General features: G+C 35.9%; 1 protein-coding gene across 4 annotated transcripts; it reads left to right on the top strand.

The window, feature by feature from the left end:
* The first annotated feature begins 772 nt into the window (after window positions 1–772).
* SLC35B3 (solute carrier family 35 member B3) lies at window positions 773–23550 on the top strand. 4 transcript variants are annotated; one of them, XM_040547674.1, is made up of 10 exons: window positions 773–998; window positions 4472–4750; window positions 6117–6238; window positions 8085–8239; window positions 9717–9824; window positions 14525–14622; window positions 16903–16995; window positions 17410–17521; window positions 21894–21963; window positions 22885–23550. In XM_040547674.1, exons 1-10 carry the CDS (start codon window positions 987–989, stop codon window positions 23033–23035), a joined length of 1200 nt encoding a protein of 399 aa, XP_040403608.1. In that variant the 5' UTR covers window positions 773–986; the 3' UTR covers window positions 23036–23550. The 4 variants fall into 4 exon arrangements, with proteins under 4 accessions (XP_040403608.1, XP_040403609.1, XP_040403610.1 ...); XM_040547675.1 differs by having other exon boundaries at window positions 775–956; XM_040547676.1 differs by having other exon boundaries at window positions 775–949.
* Window positions 23551–24099: the final 549 nt, after the last annotated feature.

Here is a 24099-nt window from a genome sequence, read left to right on the forward strand (position 1 = left end):
AGTCAATTTGAAGCATACACTTTCTGTTTCATGTCTGCGAACTAATAAATATGCTAAAAAATTCAAAGGCTGATGTATTTGTCACTATTATCCGTAATACATACTGATTTACTATGCTTGCTTAAAAAAAAAAAAAAAAAAAAAAAAAAAAAAAAAAAGTGAAGGAAAACTTTTAAAACATTACAGACATAGAACCTTGAGTTTCCCAAATGCTACATTACAATAGATAAATATTTATGTACAATGTTACAATGTTAAATATTTTGCACATTGCTTCTAGGAGCACAGCATTTCCATTTTATAGCCCAGGATGATTCATAATTAGATTTTATGTGTTTTGAAATTATATCCAGTTTATGTATTTGCACAAAATCGCCTTCAGCTACCTTTCTCACAAGCTTTTTACCTGATGTTATGTTCCCTACGTTACATTCTCTGTGTGCTTTGCAGTTATTGCCCTGATTTGCCTTTTCGCGTGTCACTATTACACATTTTTATTATTTTCCTCCTGCGGTCTCCCAGGGGAGGATGACAAGAAGGTCCCCCCCTGCGGAGCAAAATGCATTTTGGCGGCTTTTAGTGGGGCAGTTTCATCGGTGATTTATTATTTTTGTTAAAACAGCCGACTATCAGCCAAACAACACACATACACTACACCCTTTTCCCCTCAGCCCCTCAGGGTCCAGGCACGAGTCGCCGTCCGTCGCCCCAGGCGGAGGAGCAGAGAGCCGAGTGCGCACCGACGCGCTCGACGCTCGCGCCCAGCCGCCGCCATTTTCTCCGCTGAGGGAGGGAGGGAGAAGTACGGCGGCGGAGGAGGAAGAGGAGGAGGAGGAAGAGGAAGAAGAACAAGAACAAGAGGAAGAAGAACAAGAGGAAGAAGAATAAGAAGAGGGCGGTGGGGGCTGTCGCGCCTCCCTCCCTTTTGGCCTCTTCCCTGCTCCGGCAGGTACCAGGTGGGGCCGGGAGAGGGGCGGAAAGCGGCCATGGGCGCGGCGGTGAGGAGCGCGGAGCGGGCTGGGCCGGGCCGAGCCCGGCAGGGGGAAGGGACCGGGGCCGGAGCGTTGGGCCCCGCCGCGGGCTGTGCTCGGGTGCCCCGGGCCTGGCTGCACCCGAGGGGGGTGAGGCTGTTCGGGGGAAGCCCCTGCTGGCCTGGTCTCGGGGTGCGGTGTGGGCAGGGTGTTTCTGAAAGAGAACTGAGCTGCTGGCTTCTGCTAAAGTGCTGTTCTTAAAGGGTGCTCGCTGGGGTTAAATAAAAATTTCCCAGCTCTTTCATAGTGTTTATTCTGCGATGGTTACAGGTCATGAACTTTTAGGAGGCCAAAGACGTTTTGCTTTTCCAGTTACTTGCGTGTTTTTCCTCTTTTTTTCATGTAATAATTACTATATATTATTTATGTTAAAACTAGCGCTGCATGCGACTTTTCCTTTTTTTTTTTTTTCCCCCAAAGGAATAGAGATAGGAAGAGAAGGTATCATTGACCTAAAGACTGTCTGTTTTGTTTACACTCCTACACAGGAAGAGAAAGGGAGAGGTGTGCTGTTTTATACAAGGCAGGATGGCACTATGCCACTCGGCACTTCATAAAACAGTTTCTTGTTGCACGTTTGTTCAACAAGTGAATCACTTGCTTGAGGGGTTTTGGTAAGAACAAAATAACATTTTTGATAGTGGCAAAAATAACGGTTTGAGAAGTCACGGTAGACTTCGGAAGAGTTCATGTGCAGTTGTCAATGAAATTATTTGGTGGAGAGTGTTTCAAGTGGCTATGTATGCTTAGTGTTTGTCCAGTTGCTAAATAATGTTCCTTGAAATGTTTCTTCAATACTGTTTTGTTTGTTTCATTTAGAGTATGATACAAAAGAAACAGTTGCTGTGTATCTTATGGATGGCCTTTGCGATGACTAGAACTAACAGTGCTGTTTGTTACTACTTTAGTGGTGGATTCAGTAAGCTGTGATAAATGAACAGGTCGTAGAAGCTGGTGTTGTTGCAGAGGAAATAATTTGCATATAAACAGCTGCAAATTCAGAAGTGTGCTAATAAGTACACTTGTTACGGTCTGGTCTTCCCTCTACTTCTGATCTGTGATGTTCTGTTCCTCATTCAGGTATCATACAAATAATATCTAAAGTAGCGGCCAAAGTGGAAAACTTGGGTACAAAACTGTGAGTTGTACAGTTCATCCCACTGCTGGACTCTTGAAGCATGGATGACAGCACATGGCTGTGCGCTGTGCTGCGTGTACATCATTCTCCATGTTGAAGTTTAGGTGAAAAATGAGACTTAGATTCTACTTCTGCAGTTTGTGATCCTGCTGAGAAAATGTGTCATTAACAAATGGTCAAGAAAGATTTGAACAGGCAGTAACGAAACTAAAAGTTCAACTGCATTGTAAGCAATGGGTATATTGCCTTTCCGTGGTAATGATTTGCTCCTTAGGCTTGAAATTTAGTCCTAACCTATGTTCACAATTCTTTCAGGAAGAGTGGTAATTTGTATCCTGCTTTAGTCATCTCTCTTGGTAATGAAGTAAGGATCGCCAAGTGCCTTCTGCAGACACCTTTGCTCTGTTTTCCATGCTGAAGGAATGCCATAAGCACAGGACTGAAAGGGCCTGCTCAGTAATCAAATCCAAACTTAACAGCTCCACGTAATCACTTTCATAAAAGACATCTTATAAACAATTTAATTGTTTCATCTTTCATTTTTAGTCTGTTCTAGAATGCTGATAGTTTTGGGATGCAATAGGAATTTCTAGTGAAGTTTCATGATCAGTTCATGTCAATTTACTCTCACACCATCATCCTTAAAATTAGAATTATTTTTCCTCCTCAGTGGTGATCACTTTATTGAAAGCAAGTCTGTTCTGTTTGCATCGGGGTTTCACTAGGCTGGGCAAGTTAAGCTTTGATCTTGATTCCGTTCATAAGTTGGACTCTGTTCCTTCATCCTGATAACCTTGCCTGCAGTCATTCTTTAAATTCGTCTTTGAGAGGTATAAGTGTGTGTGGTACTGTACGCAAAGGCTGACCAGCGCCTTATAGGATGACAGGGATACTTTTCTACCCCTGCTGAAAAAGCATACTTAACCTTTTCTTTTTCCTTTTTCCATTTTATGGCGACCTCATTCTGTGATTAACTAACAATCCACAAGGGTAAGCTTTCTACCTCTTACTTCTGGTTTTCATCTAAGGAGCTCTGAATTTAAACAGAAATAGTTATTACAGTCGCTAAATTGTTATTATAGTCCCCAAGCTATTCTTTCAGAACTCTAATAGGAATCTTGTTCTAACATGGTAGCAGGTTGTATCAAAGAAAGGGAAACATAACCACAATGTAAGTTTTATACTAATCAGTTGTTTTTTTTTTTATATTGCAATGATAAATGACCAAAGTCCATGCAGAATGTATGGACTGTACTTATTGCATGACTGCACATTGCTTACTGTACTTATATATGATCTGGTTTTCATATACTAGCATATTTTCCATTTTAAGATGGTTGGAAGAGTAATTTTCATAGATGTGTGATGAAAAGTATTTATGAGCTGGGGATCACAACCCACTATGTAGTTGAGACCAACATAATTTAATTTTTGTCTGCTGATTGAACTAGATTCTCAGCTATCCTTAAAAATCTTGGGACTACTGACTGACCAGTGTGTTTGTCTTTAGGCTGAAAAGAAAAAAAAAGTTTCAAAAATCATACTCTCTACTGAACTAGAGGAATTATTTGCCTGTCAGTCTAGTAAGCTGCTAAATTTCTTCTCCAGACTCACCTAATTTTGTTTCCTATTTCACATGGAAATGGCTACATGTGGTTAATGTTAAAGGGATTGCCATACCATATACCTTATCAGATAATGAGATTCATTTTTGAGACTGGCTTCTTAACCTTGTTTTCATCTTGAAGTTCTTTTCCTCAGAAGTGTGTGAGAAATAGTGAATAGTGAGAACGAGAGGGTAATTTCTTTCACTTCAACACTTCTAACCAATCAGAGGCTCAAGCCTGTAGCTTTTAGAAAACTTTCACAGGCCATGGGCTAGTGCGGTATATTTCACTGTAGAAATAAACTAGGCAGAACTGCAGTGCCTCCACACCAGTATTTTCACTGGGCTTAGATCTTGGGGATCATTCATCTCCCAGCTGGTCAGCCCTTTTATGCCAGAACTCACAGGAGTATTTGGAGCTGTTGGGGAACTGAGGCTAATTTTCTGTTGCTGTCTTTTTTTTCTGTAAAGTGTAAGAATACTGCTTTCCACATCAAGCAAAAATGCTTTCAGAAGTGTTGAGAGGCCTCTTAGTCTTGGACATTAGAAAAGATAAGTAAAGCCTGCAAATAAAATTAACCAAGCAAAACTTTTAACCCTTGGTATTATCCATATAAATTCCACATTTGTGGAATTGTGTATTACTATTGGAAGACTGTATGTTATGTCTTGTCTGATTCTAGTGTTTCTTTTCAGCTTGCACACAGAGAACACAAGGAAAAAGAAGAACAGAAAGAAGATAGCAGCAGCACCGAATGCAGCGAACAAGGAGTCATGGACCTGAAATTCACTTCCTCAAGAAAATACATTTCCATCAGTGTACCTTCCAAATCTCTAACTATGTCACCTCATATCAAATCAGTAGATGATGTTGTAGTTCTTGGTGTCAATCTTAGCAAATTTAACAAACCTACTCAATTTTTCATCTGTGTTTCTGGAGTTTTTATGTTTTATCTAATCTATGGATATTTACAGGTAAATGCTGTGAACTCGTCTAATACTACTTTCCTTTTTCTTTAGTTTTCAATAGAGTAGTAAGATAGTATTTCTTTTAGTCCATATAGACATCTAAAATAGATATTGATTGTAACATGAAGCTTTCAGAATTGTAAGAGTAGTAAGCCATTGTATAATATAGGATTCTACCACAGTTAATGTGGCTATGAGGTTTGGTTCAGTTCACTTTGATAACTTGCTTTTTTACCTCTGTGTCGAAGGCACACTGTGCTATACAAAATTGTTTTTAATGTATGTTTTTATATGTGACTTCATAGTCTTCTGAAAAAAAAAAAAATAGAATGGTACAGACAGACATGCAAGTCTCCACTGGTGTTGAAACCTCCATATTCATCTGAGTTCTGTGAGTGTAGCAGTGTAATACTAGTCTGTTTTCTCTGTGTTTTCTTTAGTACAGGGCTGAAACAGAGACTATGGTCGTTTGTTAAATGTAAGCGTAATCTTTTGGCAAATGCTAGATTTTATGTTGTTTTAGTTAAGAATTTCTTTTACTGCCAACCTTTTTGCTCTTATCTTGACAAGTTGCATTTCTGTTCCTTTCTTTAGAAGTTTAGATGTGTCTTCTCAATAAAGCAGTGATTAAAAAAATATTTTCAAATAATCACATTTCCAGTGTAGTTCTCAAAAACAGCTTAAGAAGTTTAAATGGAAAATGGTTTCTTCCAAAGAGTAAGTTTGTTTATAACAGAAAGCAAAACAGAATCTCTAAAAGGAAATACTAAGCAGCTTTTTTTACTATATAGTTCTTCTGCCCTCTCTAACTATAACTGACACACATACATAATGCTTTATGCAATGCATGTATTTTTCCATAGCAAACTGTTCCACTTTTAAATATCCCTAAAACCTACAAATTTTTAAGCTCACAAATGCTATTTAATTTCGGCACTCAACATTTTAGGTCCACATTTATAAGAGATGAAAATTACTGGTAAATATGTCTCTTAGAGGAAGCTTGAATTTATTGTGAGTTATTTACAAATTCCAGCAAAAAGTGTTTCTCTAAGTAAATGAACTGAAAAACAGACAGAAAACCATCTATATTTTGTGATAAATATTCAGGGATCAAATGTATTCCCCCCCACCCCCCAATGAATCAATTTATTATTTTCAGTAGATTTATACCAGCAGTAAATTTTTGCGTATTTTGCGGAAACTAAATTGTCTTTTTCAGTACTTTGCAAGTAATATATGACAGCTGAACTCTAGTTAATAACCGGCAGGTGTAAAGGCTAGATTTGCATGTACATGGAAAAAAAATGTGTTGACTTTAATGTTTTGGTGTGTGTATGTATGTGACCTTGGTGGGTTTTTGTTTCTATAGGAATTGATATTTTCCGTGGAAGGTTTTAAACCTTTTGGTTGGTACCTCACTTTAGTGCAATTTGGATTTTATTCCATTTTTGGACTAATAGAATTACAGTTGATTCAGGACAAAAGGAGAAGGTATGTGTTTTTTCCAAACATTTGCACGCTATCCATCAACAAGGAAATATTTTGATATTTATGGAAAATTTCTGTTGTTTGAATGTAAATTTTGTGAGGTATTGGTAGCAGATCTGTAGTAAAAAAAAAAAAAATCTGGACTTACTAGACAATGTTAGAAAATATTTCATAAGCACCCATTTAGGCTTCAGACCTGCAAACAGTCTTGTTGACTGTCTTTACTGTCACTTTGTTCTGCTTACGGAGTGTGCTTTGTCTCTAAGGCAGTTGATATAGACTGAGTCTTGTTTGTGCTGCTTTTTATTATGCCTAGAAAGCCCCGAGCGCACTTCACAGCAGTTGAAGCCATCTCTTACCCAAATATCTTTTCCTCAGACTTTGTCCCTTCCTAACCAACAGGTTCCTCTGAAATGCTATGCATCTTGGAGAGTATCAAAGCTCTACTTTCTGCCGCATGGCATTCACATTTTTTGAAAGAATGTGTCACCCTGTCATGAAATTATTCTGTCTTCACTGCAGTCAACCAAGCGGATTCTTGCTGTCTTGAATCCTAAAGATACGGGGTAGTTCTTTCTGACTCAGTGTGGCCATTCGGTGCCTTCCTGCCCTAATACAGCCGTTGCAAGCTATATTGAGGCATTCTGGAAGCTTGGAGGGAGGTCATCGTGGTGTACACACATTTTAAAATTCTTTGATGCTTTATTTCCTAGTTGAGCGTAACTTCTTTTGCTTACTTATAGTTACCATCAGCTGACTTCTCATACACTGATTTTAGGTAATAGATTCCTTTCTGATGTAACTTTGAGAATCTTTTGTTATTACTTTAAACAATGACAGCTAATATTTCAAGCTATCTGTCTTTTGGAAATGCATCAGATAATGTGTAAGCTGCCTGTTAGGCATTATGTAACTAGCAACTATTTTGGTAATTAAAACTAAAAACTATTGCTTATAGTACACGGTGCAGTAAATAAGTTATGTTGGAAATGTAGATCTTTAGTATTATCTATGTTTTGTTTTTCTGTAATCTAGGAATATTTTTGTAGACATTAAAAATCTATTTCCTCATTTTTATGCTGAATCTCTTGCAAATTTTATTATACAAATTCTTCTTGCATGCCTGCATCACAGAATAAGTTATGGGTAAGACAGGGTTACCACAAGACGACATCTTATGTTAATTGCGGCTTTGAGTACACACAAACAGTTACTGCTGTGCACACGTTCAACTATTTTTAAAAAAAAAAATCACAAATAGCACAGTAAGAATTTCTGATGGATCATTTGTTGTCAGGTGATGACTTCATCAAACTGCAAACAATACATGTGAAAAAGTTTGAGTCTCCGTGTTTATGGTATCTGAATGACTTCTCTTCTTTCTGTTGAGTTTTAAAAAAAACAATGGTACTTTTTTTTCTGCTTTCTTCATTCTAAAGTTGTCAATGTTCACATGAAAACTTCAACAAAAAATCGTCACAGTGATTGTGACAAGACTAAGATTCAGGGTATCAAGGTATATCAACCTTCTGTGTTTCCTTTGGCAAATAACCTAAAGTCTGTCTCGATTGCTTTGTAAGTCTTTAATTTTCTGAGAGTATTATTTCTTCAATACTTCGTGAGCCATGAAATTTTTTGTTTTGTGTTTAAACACTATTTATTAGCAGTAATTGAAAGAAATGAAATTTGAAAAGAGTCATTTATGTGTTTTTATTTTTTTGTGGAATGAAAATCAGTAAGAAAAATAATCAAGTTGTATTAGGAACATATTCCTTTACCTGAATTTTCCAAGCTAAATCTCTTCTAGATGTGTCTGTAATACCAAGATTTGTATGTTTATATTTTGTAGAATTCCTGGCAAAACCTACATGATAATAGCATTTTTAACAGTGGGAACAATGGGTTTGTCAAATACCTCTTTAGGATATCTGAATTATCCTACTCAAGTCATCTTCAAGTGCTGTAAACTGATTCCAGTTATGGTAGGCGGGGTTTTTATACAAGGTAAGTGTCTTGCTGTTAGATTATTTATTTTTGGGAGACAATACTGTTTGGAATCCTGTATTTTAAATCCCACTGAGGTTCTTGACTAGGGAGGAGCAGGTAACATTCCTTCTATAGAAGGAAAAATGTGAATTTCTAAAGCATCTACTCAGAAAATGTGGTCAAAAAAGCTACGGGTTACTTGTAAAACTTCAGTTTTATATAGACTTTCTTAATTTTCAAGTAATATAACTTCGTTTTCTAAACAAAAGCATTTCATAAATGAACAATTTTCAATGCTGAAATGGAAAAATCTAGCCACAATTAATAATTTGTGATTCACCACTCTTTTTGTTTGAAAAGTTTGATTTTTTTATTAAGAGCTTGTTGTTTTTCCTAGTTCATATGCTTAATTGGAAGTATATCTGACTTCAATTGGCCTTGGTAATTCTAGAGTTATAGTTAGTATCTAAAGAACAGAAAAAGGGTTTTGGAGAACTCCAGATAAAGACTGTAGATATGTGAATAAACTGCAGAGTTTCTGGAGTTCGTAGGTTAAAGTATATTATAATGAGTCTTTATGTATCAAACAAGAAAGTCAGTAAAATTCTGAATATGAATGTATTACGGAACAAAATCAAGAATGATGTGTGTGTTTGTTTAGACCTCCTAGTTGCAATAGAAAACTGAATTTTTATAGGACTGTGGGCCAGCATATACATTTTTCTTTCAGAAAAGAACATTTATTCAGGCTCAACAACTTTACAAGCTTACATATGTGCATACAGTACTTATCATATATTGAATCTTTTTGTATCATTCAAATTCCCTTAAAACTGGTATTCCCATGAAACTTCACAAAGCTGTAAATTTTATAGTAGTAATCTATTCTCAGAAGCTGTGATTTTTATTTGTTCAGTTAAAACTTTCAGTTTAAAAAAAAATAAAGGCTTATATTGAAAGTATTGCTCCTAGAAGAGGAATATCTTGTTTAAAACAAGACATCAATACTCCTGCTTTTTTATTTCCCTTTTTTTCTCCACCTCCTTTCCCTACATCCTTTCTCTCACAAACCCGAAGACAGTTTAGGGTTTTAAAATTTCCCAAATGATCTATTAACAGTTGGGAATGTCTTCTCTCTAACGAAAAAAGGCAGACAAAGTCTCCTGCATAAGAGAAAACTTAAGAGTAACATCACAGTTGTCCTGAACTTGCTGAGATGGTGATTTTTCAGGGAGAACGTGCTTTCTGTCATTAGGTGTAAAATTAAAGTTGACCACCAGAATCAGATAGTATCTGTTAAGATCCTCCTCTGTGTTAGAAACTGCTGCTTCTGAAGAAACTGATTCCAGTCACAAAAGGCCAGAACATTACGTCGTCTGCTAAAGTAAAAGACAGACATTAGAACAATTTTTCCTTTGCCTTCTAGGCTACTGACAGGATAAACACCAGATGGTTAGAGTATTGCAGTCTCATGTTGTTTTTATTGCTTTTGTAGGAAAACGTTATAATATTGCAGATGTGTCTGCTGCCCTGTGTATGAGTCTTGGATTAATATGGTTTACTTTAGCTGACAGCACAGTTGCACCAAACTTCAATTTGACAGGTAAAGACATATTTTCTAGTTTATTAAAATGCATATTTTTTTCTACTGCACGTGTTCCGTAAAAGTTGTAAGAGTTCTTGGTGTAGTGCCTCATATCAAACTGAAAACACAGGTTTGGTTTTGTTTGCACTAGCAGAACTGTATCTGCGGCGGTAGAGGCGTTTCTTTTAAGCCTTAGTTTTTAGTTTCTTAAAACTTCTGGAAATACCACCCTTTAGGATGAAATATCACAAGCTTGTCCTTAAGAAATATTTACTGTCCAGTAGATGTGTAAAAATCAGTATGAAAAAATACAGTCTGACCATTTTAAAACTTGAAAAGATTCTTTTCTAGTGGAAACTTTCAGTCTTTTCCATTTCACAACCATTTGCTTTGTATTTTGATGATCTCACTTAGATTTACTATAGCTCTTATTTATAGTGACCACACTCTAACTTTTCTGTACTACATAAAATCAGAAGTAAAATATTTTAACCCCCTTGGGTTTAAAAACTTGAGTTTCTATCTCAAATGACAGGAGAACTGGTTATTCCTAAAAGGCATTTTATGTACTTGGTCAGTGTTTGTATTAATACTGAACCTTGAAAAACATTTGAATAATCAACTTCTAGTGTGTTCTTCCTTTGAAATTCTGGGATGAGTTATAATAACTTTTATGAGAAACGTTCAGTGTGAAATCTTTATTTCTCAATAGTGGAGGCACGCTTTTATAAGTTTTTTGTTCCTAAAAATATGAATAAATTCCTGGTTTTTAAAAAAAAAAAAAAAGCTTTATCCTCACAATGTTATTTCATCTATTGTTACTAATGATCAAATGGAAAAGACTTGTGATGTTGTCTAAACTCTATATTTTTTGGCCTTGCTCATAAATTAATTCTCATGCTGTTCAGTATAATCCAGTGAAGTATATAACTTGCTGCGCTTTAATGTGTTGGCAGTGTAAATGGGTGGGTGCTTGAGCAAAATACAGCTATTTTGATTATAGGAGGAAGATGGTGTGCATATGATTATATTCTAGTGTTTTCTGATATATATGCATGTTACCTTTACACCTATTTTAGACTATTCCTGTTAAGTGCACTCACATGTTGATATATTCTCTTTGTAAAATATGAATTATTTTAAATATATGCTATGACTTAATCTGAAAAGATTTGAAAAGTTCCTTCTTAAACTGAATGGGATAGGGTAAAGTGCAGCAAATGTACCAAAATCCTGATGCCCACAAAGATTGCCAAAATGCAAGATAAAAACCTTTAAATATCTTCAGAGAATAAACAGTGTCTTTCATTATCAGTTTATTCTGTACACTTCAAACAAATTTGTATATATTGAAGCTTAGAGCACTACCGTTTGGAGGATGTTAGTTCTGTGAAATTAGAATGTAGTTCTGGAATTCAAAAGTCTGGATCTTCCCTTCGGAAGGTGATTCAAAATTCTGCTACTCTGCACCTTCTGGGGAGGTACTTTCTCCATTTCTCTGTTTCCTATTACCCTTATTATTTTATTCTGTGCCACTTAATATAATCAGGAAAAAAAAAGTTTCCTAATGGAAAAGCTGGAGGTTTTCCTTTTCTTGGATGAATTAAGGAACTAGATGGTCCCTTCCTTCAAGAAATGTACTGATTTTTAGTATTGTAGCAATACATATATGCTAAAGTGTAAAAACCAGTGAGCAGAATTATATTTAAAAAAAAAAACTATGCTCACTCTGCAAAATGACATTTAAAAGGGTAATTATTCAAAAGAATGTAAATCACAAGATAAGAACTAAAAATGGAGAGGTAAACATTTATTTTCTATCTTCATAGAGGAAACGGCATTAACAAAGTATTTGAGGATATTAAAACCTTTAAAAGCATAAGCAGCAAAGTACATGATAAACTTCAAAATGATTATTTTATAAAATTGCATGTTTGTTACTGCCTACTTAACAGCCCCCTAAATTTCTGAGTTTGTTCTAGTAATATATACACAATTATGTAGAACTTTTTCCACACAGACTAGTATGATTCTAGTATGATTTCATAGAATTTCATAGAACTTCTATCAACTTGTTTGCTAAAGACAAAACTTTTTACATATCACTGTTCTAAGAAAACAAAGCTGTGCTGAAAAGTCAAACAACACACAGTCTTTGCTGTCCAATGCAAATACTAAAAATGGATCATGAGCAGACATAAGTTTTGCCCATATCATGCCTTCAAGAATTTTACAAGTCTTTTTTTTTGCTGCTATTGAAATCCAACCTCACTATTGCTGGTTCAAAAAAGGAATCTACACAGGGTTTTTTTGCATATGAAAGAGTTCAGCAAAGAAAAGAGAAACTGTCTCTGCCAGAACAGGTACTAAGGAAGAAGTATATTTTTCAAGATGGAGTTGGTAATAAGAGGTCAAAACATCCCCTAGCATTATTAAATTGGAGAGGTAGTGGTAGGTACCCTGAATAGTTACAAAAAATAGAGGACCTTCAAAACAGAGAAACCGGAAGGGAAAAGTGTCCAGAAGGAGGTGATCTTGAAACATTGGTGCTATTGAAGCTTCCACTGTTCTGGCATTACAGGTATAAATGGAAATTAACTATCTTCAGCAAAGAGTAAAAACATTACTTGTGTGCCCGTTCCTCTACCCTAGACTGTATGTGTTGGCATAGTCTAGCCTTCTGCAGACTGAGGTGTTTTGTCCTTAGTTTCACTGTTGTTTATTGGTTGGTTACCTACCTCTAGAAGGTGGAGTACTGAAGAGATCTCAAGGGGCTGATAAGCTCTAAACGACTTACTCATCTCTAACACACTTGCATGGTGAGGATTGCAGATGTGGGAATGTGTTATTGAGGAAGCTATTTAAGTGTGTGGTAGCTTATGAATGTATACCTGGGGTTAGTATTATAATGTCTTCAAGCATGCCATTAATAGGGTCAAATACAGTATGATGTGATACTGTTGAAGCATGATCTACAGGTCTCATCTCTTTCAGAACTTAGGACCAGTTCTTCCGGTCTTTTTTACTCATGCTTTCCATATTACACAATGTTACTGCTCTCATTCATGTTTTGCTGCTGCTGCTTAGCAGATGCAACTCTGTCACAAGTGGAACAATTTTTGTCTTCATACCTCAAAAAGCACATGTAGTATTAACATGTATCTTGTCCCCACGTCTGCCTTCCATGTGCACTTGCCCTTCAGATTCCAGATAACTTTTATCATATCAATCCAATACTGAACCCGTGCATTTGTCCTGTGGTGTACCTTGGCCATTAAGCGCTGCTTGGAAGTGGCATGAATGGATGTGCTACAGATGGAGATGTGCTTGATCACTGTATGGAAGTGATCTGCAGCAAAGCTATTGGTCAGATGGAGTTACTATACCTTTAGATCGGAGCTGAATCCATGTGGTTAATATCTCTAAACTGTGGTCTTTAGTATAACCAATACTATTCTGGTTGTCATGTCACTTCTGTTCACTCATGCTTTTTCTAGTGCATGATAACTGGAATAACGAATTGTTGTCCATACAGTCTTCTGTGTTGTTTCAGTTGCATATATCTAGCATGGAAAAGGAAGTGGTTCCCAAACTAAAAATGCTGGTTTGGAAGTTTGCATATATCCAGAAGCTTACCAAGGAGATACCACCTTAAAGTACACTGGTCTCTTTTATAAAAAAAAAAAAATAAAATAAAATCTTTCAATTCTGAAAATTCTAGGAAGTGGGATTTTTCTTCTCTGTCAGGAGCTTATACGTCATTTGGTCCATCGGAATACCTGTTTTGAGACCTCTGAACTTAAGAGCATAATCTTAGGAAGATAAAATGGTGCTTCTTTCGAGTCTTCCACTCCTCATTCTTCTGACACTCAGTTTTTTTTTTCAGGAACCAAGACAAGGACAGGCAATAAACATGATTTTGGTGTCTGATACTTTCTGTGCTGCAGGTTTATATAGTCGTCTTAGAGAAGTGGTATTTCAACCTGTGTGCATCATTCAATTCCTACTCTTGCAACGTTAAATGTAACAGTTGCTACAATCATGAGAGAATCGAAGTTTAGAGGTTGAGAAATGAATTGTGACTGTCATAAATAGAGAGTTATTAATTTTTGTTATTGGAAAGCTGATTACATTATTGAATCTGTAGTGACTTTGTTATGACCAAGTGTGTTAATGTTAAAACTATGGATTTTATACCTATACAGTACTTTTTCTTTAAAAAAAAAAAAAAAGTATTTCTGTAATTAAAGGTTTTCGCGGAATCCTTTTACATTTGCTTTATCGCTACGTCTAACACTATTTTCCTTTTTCCAGGGAAAATGGTATAGACTAACCGCTAAAAAAGAATGGTATCTGGTTATTTATCTTGATTCAAAAATACCTAAATAAGTACAATTGACATTCTTTCACTCTTGTTACTACATAGAACTACAGCTTGCTTCTTTCTAGTAGTGTTCAGATATTCCCATCAAGCCTATAGACAAGCATGGTTCAGGACTTAACTCACAGGAGGAATGGGAGTGGACACTGCTTTATAGATTGCTAAAACTTATACTAGCATAATGAAGTAGTTCTGCTGATGTTTAGAATGATACAAATGTTTATTACTATTCTATTCCTGAGAATTTTCAGGATAAGTACATTGTTTTTTGTCACTGCTCTGTTTTGCTGATAAATACTCTCAACAGGTTTTTTGTTTATTTCTTTCCTTATATTAGGTGTGATCCTAATATCCCTTGCCCTCTGCGCGGATGCAGTTATAGGAAATGTACAGGAAAAAGCTATGAAGTTGCACAATGGTTCTAATTCCGAAATGGTAAATACTAGATTTTAATTTAGTGTTCTCACGCACACACTTTGAAAGTATTTAAGTAGTCATACCGATAATGCTATCGGGCGGGGGGGGGATAAAAGCCTGAATTAGTACAGACTTTGAAATCCTTTGCAATTTTAAAATAACGTGTTCTATCACAGGCAACGCATCTAATGACAAAGTAGGAAACTCATTCTGTTTTTCATATGTGAATAGTGACTCTTGGTGTATTCTTCTTTTTTCCTTCTGTTTCTGTTTTCTGTTTTTTTGTAATGTTCTGTTTTTAACCTTTCAGGGGTGCTGCTTTTCGGGGGTATGCAATTGCAAATGTATATTGCAGTTACAATAACACATTATTTCTAGCAGCACTTTTTTTTACATAGAGGGAAGAGTCTACCCTGCAGGCCTGAAATCAGTGGAGTGTTTTCTGTATGATCATGCACTTAATGTCTAAAAAATTGTTTACAGTTCTGGTATAGATGAATGTCTGTTACACAAACACGTTGCTTTTCCTACTTGATAGGCTTCTGATTCTAGAGTGTGCTACCATTTGAGAGGCAGCCTTCTGTGGAGCTTGTTCTGTTGAAATCAGTAAAACTTTGACTTTGGATGTTCCTGATTCAGTAAAATAAATGATTTTTAAAAAGTCTTGCTCAATATTTTTATATACTTCTTTGAAACAAGGATTATTTGTTCATATCCCATGACTTTTTATGTAAAACTTATGTTTGAATTTGGCATCTTTTTCTCTAAAATCAAATCAATATGAGCAAATATTTTATTGTAACCAATATTATTTGAATATGCCACAAATAAAAACAAATCTTGAAATTGTATTTGATGTTTAACTTGACTGACGTGACAGGACAATCTAGTTCCTCATTTGTGAGAATAGCTTTATAAATGGAGAGAAAATTGGTTAGGAGCAAACTTCATTTATGCCTGAAAATCATTTAGGTTGGCTCAAACGTTTGACCTGCAGGTTTCTGAGAAGTAGAAGAATATACCTGAAAGGTATCACTGTGTTCTTTTTGATTGTTTGCTTGTGCTTTTCTTCATTATCCACTGTTGACTGCTGCCAGAGGCAGAGTTCTTAGCTAGGTGGACATTATCTGACCCAGAGTAGCCTTCTACAGCTATAATCTCTGAAATCTGTAAGTACATCCATAGCGGCTTTCTTGCCCAATTTGCATCTTGCCAACAGTCTTCTGACAATTGCTACCTGCCTTACAATGCCTCTGATTTCTCTAGACCTTTACTTTTTGTTATGTGAGCTTGAAAGCAGTTCTGCTCTTGGAACATATATCGATTCTCCTTTATTGTGGAGCAGTATTGTGTGTTCTGTCTTCTCATGGCATTTCTATCAGTTGTTAATAGGCTTATCTTTGCAGATAATAGAGATATTACAACAAGGAAACAGTTGATTAAAAAACTTTGCCATAAGAAGTATGTCTGTAATTGACACTGTGCTTTGAAATGTAATAAATCGTTGTGTTCTAGCTAGTAATGTGTGGAATAGTTCTGCTTGCTGTCTCCCTTTCCTACAAGAAAAGGCCACAAACAGCTGAATGCCTCCCACTGCACCGGTGTATAGATCGATCGGCAGTTCCAGCTTCTGTTGTTGCCTTGACATGAAAAGAGAGAATATGAAGATTATTTTGTCATTGTATGAAGCTAGGAATTCTATTAGGGTACAGACAAAATGAAGAGCTCACTTCCTTGCTGAGTAAGATGTGTTGTGAGTACTGAACTAGGCTGGAGCTGGTCATATGTGAAGATTTGGTATCCTGTAGTTGTAATGCAGGTGTGCACTGTAGGTGAACTGAAGTGGCACAGATGATGCTTCATGACACATTCTGGCAGTTCGAGGTGATTAAGTGCTGCACTTTATATGTTTAATGGGTCTTTAATGTGCAGGATAAGTAGCAGAAATCTATCTACCTTTCACATATTGTTCAACCTAATTATTTAGTTGTCTGAAGCTTTATTTAGGCTGTGAAATCCTGAATTTGAAGGGTTTAACAGTCAACATTGACCTCAGGACATTAACTGTCTAGCTTAAAAAAAAAAAACAACCTTATGTAGCTGTGGGTAGGAAGAATGCTTGTTATTCACTTTTCACTGTACGTCAGCTGATAAAGAAATACTAGCAAAAATATCTTCAAACACTGCAAATTTAACTCAGTAACTGAAAAATATTAATAGGGCCATATGTTCAAAAGCCTTTAATTTTCTGCTTTTTATGGTATCACCTGATAATTATTTTCTCTTAAACTATTCTAGGTTTTATATTCCTATTCAATAGGTTTTGTGTATATTTTATTTGGATTAACATGCACTAGTGGATTAAGCCCTGCAGTAACATTTTGCTCAAAGGTAGGTGTAAAGATTTCATTTTTTTCTACAAACAACCTCATTGGAAAACATTGTTCTGTATAGTCTGGAAAAAATGTCACCAACTTTCTAACATTGTTTTCATCACATAACTTGGTTGTCTTCTGTAGTTCATACATTAGTATGTTGTTACAGTCTTTGATGTATAAGATAGGGTAATGTTTAAAAAAAAAAAGGCAAAACAAAATCACAGGACCAGACTCATGAGCTTATAATTTCATAATTATTTTTCCATTATTTAACTAAAATTAAATAAGGATCTTTGCATGAATGCATTGTTGAGCAGCTTATTATCACTCAAGCAATTGATTAAAGTCTGTAGTTTTACGTCATTTTGCAATACCTCAGGGTTTGTTTTTACATTTTCCTAATAGGCTTTTTTTGTTGTTGTTGCAGCATCCAGTTCAGACTTACGGTTATGCATTCCTTTTCTCTCTGACTGGGTATTTTGGCATATCCTTTGTTCTAGCTTTGATTAAAATCTTTGGTGCCCTTCTGGCTGTAACAGGTATGAACAAACGATGTCTTTACTGCTTTTGGTATAAAAACATGAAGTAATCTTACTTTGTTATTTAGGACAGCTTTTGAGAATAATTCTCTAGCCTTTTTTCTGTTCTTTGTGCTGACCAATCTTGGTTTGTTTAGTCTGGGTCTTTTCTCGTAGTATATATTTGGAAACTTCCCGGTTCTTTCTGTGTGACAGTTTCAATGTTGAAGAGCCTGTTAAGTAATCTTATGCACTTAGCCTATGCTGTGTTTTAATATAGAATCAGCACTGTTCTAAACAGAGGAATTGCTATGGAAATGTACAGCAAGGTATAAGGAAAAGATAAATACCATTTGAAACACGTAAGGAAAAAACACTCAAGTAAGGGATGGAAGGCAGTGTCATCACTTCTAAGCACAGTATTTCTGGAGATTACCAACAAATAGTATTGCTAGAAAAAGTGTGTAGGACTCCCCTGAAGCTTTTGGATGTCCATAGACTTTCAGTGGAAAACTGTGGCTACACTGTAAGAGGTAGCAACGTTAAACGTACACTCCATAGTCTGTTCAAAATAAACTCAAGTGGAACAAATTCTGACTTTTGTCAGAATTTGAGAATGTCTCCTCGGTTCTTTTTATTAAACGGAATACAATAAAGGGTATTAGTTTTAGCTTTTGAAGTTAGGATATGAACCAAAGAAACTTCTCATGGACTGTGTAACAGCTGCTGAATTATCTCTAAATTGCAGGTACTATTGTTAATAGTAGCCTATTAATGAGAGAAGCAGAATTTCTTTCCTTGCAGTTCCTTTTCTAGACTTACGAAGCAATTGTCCTATGACTTGAAAAGCAGTCATGCTTTCTGTTGAATGTGTAGTACAGCATATGTCAGAAAAAAAACGAAGTATGAATGTAAAGTATCAGTGATATATTGAAAATGTTTCTTGCCTATCAGTGGTGTATCTGCTAGCCCCACATGAATGTAGAAAAATATCAATCCATAAATTACCTCAAAAGTTACTGGGATCCTCTACAGGCTAAGAAAGTCACTAAATGCTATTGTACCTGCTCTTGTGACAGTTTGCATATAATTAAAAAGTTTGTGACGTGGTGTTCTTACCTAACAGTATAATCAGTTTTTGTGAGTGAATGCAAGTCAGATCTTTCTGTGCTGACAGTCTGCAGGTATGTAGCCAGATTACTGAGGAAAAAGAGGACTTGAAACAAGAGACAGTCACAACCATTATAGCTTTTCAGTCTTTAGGTCAGACTTGACTCTTAACCCATATACAACTGGACATACCCTTCATGTTGAGTAATCAGTCATCTGGAAAGATCTTCTAGAGAGACTGAAATTGTAATACCTAAGACTATCTGGGTTTGTACAAATGAGGAGCCCACTGAGCACAGCAAATCTCAGCACTGCACTGGCAAATAACATCATCTGGTTATACTTGGTCTTTACCAATGCATTGGCTGATATATGTGCCTTAGAAACAATGAAAAGTATTTACATTAAATATGCTCTGTGTGGAAGGACAGCTGTATGGCTTCAAAGAAGTGAGCTTATCATTAACTTTGTCTGCCCAAGATCCTTAATGGAAGGAACAGTATAGAATACGATTAAATCAAAGGAACTGCTGATAAGATAGGTACAACACATTGTTTGCACTAGTTTACTGTGGCTTGCATCAGTATTTGTGATGCTATGACAAATTTTAGTATGTGATGAGTGTGGCAAAGGTAGCTACAGTAAAATAACGTAACTGTGTTGCAAGCAAGTGAATGCTTTTAACTTGTATCATTGTGAGTTTGTAAACAGTCATTGGAAGTGTTTACTTGTCAGAATATCCTCAGTTGTCAGGATAAACAGAAATGACCCTGCTGTTAATGTTAGCAGCAGTTAATTGTGATAAGATTTTCACTGTATCTGACAACACTGAAAGGAAAGTCTAAGGCGTCTGATCACTTCTCAGCATCTCTCCATACATCTGTTTCTAGACTATCCCTAAAATTATTACTCTTCAGTATATGTAACTGCTATGGAACAGTGAATTGTTTGTCTGAAGGAAAACTATTGCTTCTAACCTTAAAGCATCACTTGTGTGAACTTTCCAAAACTAAGTCATTACCTACCTAGCTGTTTTGTGTGTAGTTGTTACTGTAGTCTGTCAAGAACAGTTACAACAGGCTCATTCCTTCCTCAGGATACCTTTTCTTTAAACTACAAACATCAGTCACAAGGGACTGGGGTGGGGAGATGTAGCAAGATGCCATGGAACTACTTTCCTCTCTTCCCTCTTCCCCCAAAAGCTGGTTTCTGCCAGGTAATGTCCACTTCATTTGCATTAGCGGAGAGGAAAATACAGACAGTTGTTTTCTGGACTTGAAAATTGCATGGTCTGGTTTCCTATTAATTCTTGCCTCTGCAGCACTTCTGTTTTATGTTTGTTTTAAAGTTCAAGAGATCTACTGGCTGGAAGCTGGCCCAGATGAGGGTTGGTTCATGTATTGAAATAGCTCCTAAAAAAAAAAAAAAAAAAGCTATTTTTAGCACAGGTAGTTTTTTTTAAAGTGTTGTGGAATAGAAGACTCTTCCCAGATTTCCTTGTGCCTGACCTTGACAATCCCAACACATGAGCCCTTTCTGTCTTGCCTGTAGCAACGTGAAAATGTTTATCATGCCTTGGAAGAACACCACATTCATTACTGCACACCCCCCCCCCCGCCCCCAACCTTCCTCCTTGTTGGGGGGAGTGGGGTGAAGGAGTTTAATGAAAATTGTATTTGTTAGCAGAATGAGAAATTATCAGACTTAATTGGGAAAAAGAATAAAAGACACTTAATTTAGAAGGAAATGGTTACATAAATATTTTAATTAATAACTGTTTTGAAAGAACAGAAATAATCATAATTAGAAAAACTGAATTTTACCATTTTCTAAATTATTCATCTGTAAAATGTTTTCTAATTAAAACTCAATTTCCTTTTTCATTCTACCTTAATTTTTCATGTAATAGAAAATCATTTTATTTGATGTGCATAAATTTCTTAATGTATAGAAATTGTTATCAAGAGGTTGAGAGGTTGGGACTGGGGCAGACACAGCAATGGTGAAGGCTGTTTATTCCAGTACTAAACATGTTTTTCAGATAAGATTTTTTTTTTGTGGGAGAGGGTTGGGGAGAATAAAACTTGCTTTACTGTCCAAGAAAAGGCATGAAAATACATCAGTAGTCACTTTTGTTTTGGTGTTACACTAATACTCATGTGGGTATAGTTATACGAACAAGGTTTTTTAGCCTGTTATAGTAAAAAGTACTGATAAGCAAAATATTTTCTGTTAATAAAAAAAAAAAAAGGCATGGTTTTCTTCTGGTCCAGACAATTGTACTATGGTCTTTATTAAATGAGAAGCCTGTGCTGTCATGTAACACCTTCCCAGGTCCCTTCTCTGTAGCTGAATTTGTACACCTGGCTGCTTGTTACTTTTTTCAGTGTTCTCATAACACTTTTACTCAGTTACTGATTGCATGTTTCAATGATAAACTATGTATGTTTCCCAGTATACAATTTACTAGCAGCATTTTACTGTTCATAGCAAATAGCATTGAAATTGTTCAAGTAATTGTTGAAATTTATAGTTAATTTGAAAGTAACCCAAGCAAATAGTCTAATTCCATTTTGGTAATAGAATTGTGTCCTCAGCTCTTATTACCTTGATCACTCTTGCTAGTGATGAGATCACATGTAGAAGAAGGCTTTTTAATAATTCTAGGAAAGCTTACTAAGCCATTGAAGTCTAGAGTCCTTGGTCTTTTAGGTTTCTAGCCAAACTTGCATTTCTCTGCACTGCTAAATAACTAAAGTTACAGGATTACGAAATGCTGGTTTCATTCCACTTCTTGTTTTTTTTTTAAAAAAAAAGACCCAAAGCAACATGCTAGACCACTGAACTGTAATAAAGTGAAGTAGGAATGGCAAGAGATGTGGTGTGTCCAAATACCCATGGATTTGATGCCACTTTTTTCCTGCTGTAACAGACTACTGCTTTTAGTTTATACAATAAGTTATTTGTAGGGATTGTTCATTGTTTTCAGGCATTGTGGCCTGGTTAGGGTGAAGTTATCAAACAGCAAGTCTTATTCTGGGAGTTTATCTGCTGCAGATACCTGACTGGAGCTGATACAGCATGCTTGTTTCACATAACATGGTCCTAGCATTATTCCGTACTGTAGGAATGTGCCTACAGTTTGTTTGCACCAAGGATGATAAATCATTGTAGCCAGACCCTTAACTGGATAATAAGGGTATCTACTAATATCAAAGACTGTCTGATATTCTTATGTTTTAAGAGAATTATTAAAAAAGTAAATGTCTCTTTTCCTCTGCAGTAACAACAGGAAGAAAAGCAACGACCATTATGCTTTCTTTTTTGTTCTTTGCAAAACCATTCACATTCCAGTGAGTATTTATTGTTTTAAATGGGATTTTGTGTTTTATAAAAATTATCATGTTGATCATGGAAATACAACACCAGTAATTAATTATATTCAGGCTTTAATGGTTTTTGTTTTCTGTCTTCTACAAATGTTGGCAATCTGTTGTAAATATTGACTGGCTTGTTGATGCTAATCATGCTAGAGAAAATAGTTTCAATTTTTTAAAGGTCTGGAAGACAAACTGTTTCATGTGTTGGTATTCTTTGTTCTTGCTTTTTAAGAAAAATCTTAGGTAATATCTAGTGCTTAAGACACTTAATAAATTGTTTGGGTACTTTCTGTAGGAAGACTTGGCCTTACACTGAGGCGTGCAGCTGAGTTATTTCACTGATCCTAAATATTTCTGATCTGAAACAAAATAGCGTTTAATTTTATTGCTATCTGTAAACTTGAGACTTCAGAACAAAGCTTACAGCCAAATGCCCAAAAACAATTTATTCCTGCTAAGAATGTTGAGGCTTAAAATAATGGAGAGCTAAATTAAAAATGCACATTGGGAGGTATAGACATAAGGCATTGAGTGAAAATGTGTTTTGGACCAGTAATAGAGAGAGTAGCTCTTGTAAATGTAGGAAGGAAATACATTCTAAAACCCCTCAGGGCTGCTTTATTCCTACAAGAAAGAACAGGTACTGTTTATTTTGTTTTAAATATCAATGCACCTTAACTCTCTAGCCTGGAGAGGAAAATAAAGGGTTGAAGGACAGAAGAAATAAAGACTCAAGCAAATTCTTTCTCCAAGTCTACTAAAGTGTTGTTGCTGTTTTTCTTAACCTCCTCTCATTAGGGTTGGAACTTTATCTAATTCACAAATATTGATATGTAATTACTACAACTAAAGTGCTAATGGTAACTTTTTTTCCCTCCTTTCCCTCCCCTTTAGGTATGTGTGGTCAGGCTTGCTGGTTGTTCTTGGTATATTTCTTAATGTTTACAGTAAGAATATGGATAAAATCAAACTGCCTTCACTACGTGGTGTTTGGAAAAAAAGTGTGGAAGAAAGAAAAACAAGGACATTGTCACAAACTGTATAGACAATGGTTTATGGTCTAGACTATCACTTAACATTTTATTGGAACAGTCTTCAACTGATTCACTTTCCAAAGGGAACATTATTAATACCAAAGGAGCTGAATGCATATTGTCTGCTTGCAGATGGCTAGAAATGCACATTTTCGTGAGCCCTTTCTTCAGAGCACTTGAATTCATCATAAAAGGTGTTATAGGCCATTGTCAGATGGCTTTATCAGTCAATGAAGGACAGCAGCTCCTGGCAAACTGTTGAGAAGCTGCACCCCAAATGTGACACACTAGAACGCTTACTTGGGCATTTTAATAATATTGGCCACGTGGCTTGTTTGAGATAAGCTGTTCTCCGTCTTTGTTAATTGTCTATGTGAGGGAATTTAAATGTAATGCTGTATTCACGTTTAATGGAACCTAATCAGCAATTGGTTGACCAAATTGCAGTTTTAAAGGTGGAAGATTTAGAATATGATATGCTGCCACTTTTTCATTTTAAATAAAAATATTGTGATTTTTTAAGTTATTGATCAGATCATCACAGAACTTGGTATTTCTTGTCATAATTGAAATTTTTATGGAAATCTTAAGCCGTTGTTCTGTTTGGCTATTGCTTGCAAGTAATGAAAATGTTGAGTGCTCAAACTCAAGGGTGGAATGCGTTTTTAGGCCCCAAGTGGCTGAGGACACAGAATGAAAAAGTCATGACTGAAGCAGTGGTGTAGCAAGCTGTAATTTACTTATTCTGTGGTGAAGCACTAAATTTTTAGTGGCCTATGGCCTTCCATGTCATAGTGGTGTAGAGAGAAATGAAAGGTGGCCCTCTGAATTAATATCTTCAAATCAAAATTGTTTATTTTCAGTATTGGACTAAAGAATAACAGCATCTGCTACTGTATTTGGGATATTTATTGTGTCGGTCTCTGTGTGGTCCTGTGATGAATTTGAGGATTATGGTACAAACTACAATTTTCTTTATTTAATGACAGGATTACAGTGTACTACCAGTCATTCTTTTTCATTGTGAATTTAAAAGATTGCTGGAATTTAGTAAGATCTGTTCTCTTACTTTCAT

The sequence above is a fragment of the Cygnus olor genome, chromosome 2, assembly GCF_009769625.2.
Source record: "Cygnus olor isolate bCygOlo1 chromosome 2, bCygOlo1.pri.v2, whole genome shotgun sequence".
NCBI lineage: Eukaryota > Metazoa > Chordata > Aves > Anseriformes > Anatidae > Cygnus > Cygnus olor.

Excerpts from the sequence above, each read along its gene's own strand:
- SLC35B3 (XM_040547674.1), top strand. Across the intron at positions 6,239-8,084 it reads ATTCAGGACAAAAGGAGAAG|AATTCCTGGCAAAACCTACA; the intron begins GTATGTGTTTTT and ends TATATTTTGTAG. Across the intron at positions 8,240-9,716 it reads AGGCGGGGTTTTTATACAAG|GAAAACGTTATAATATTGCA; the intron begins GTAAGTGTCTTG and ends TTGCTTTTGTAG.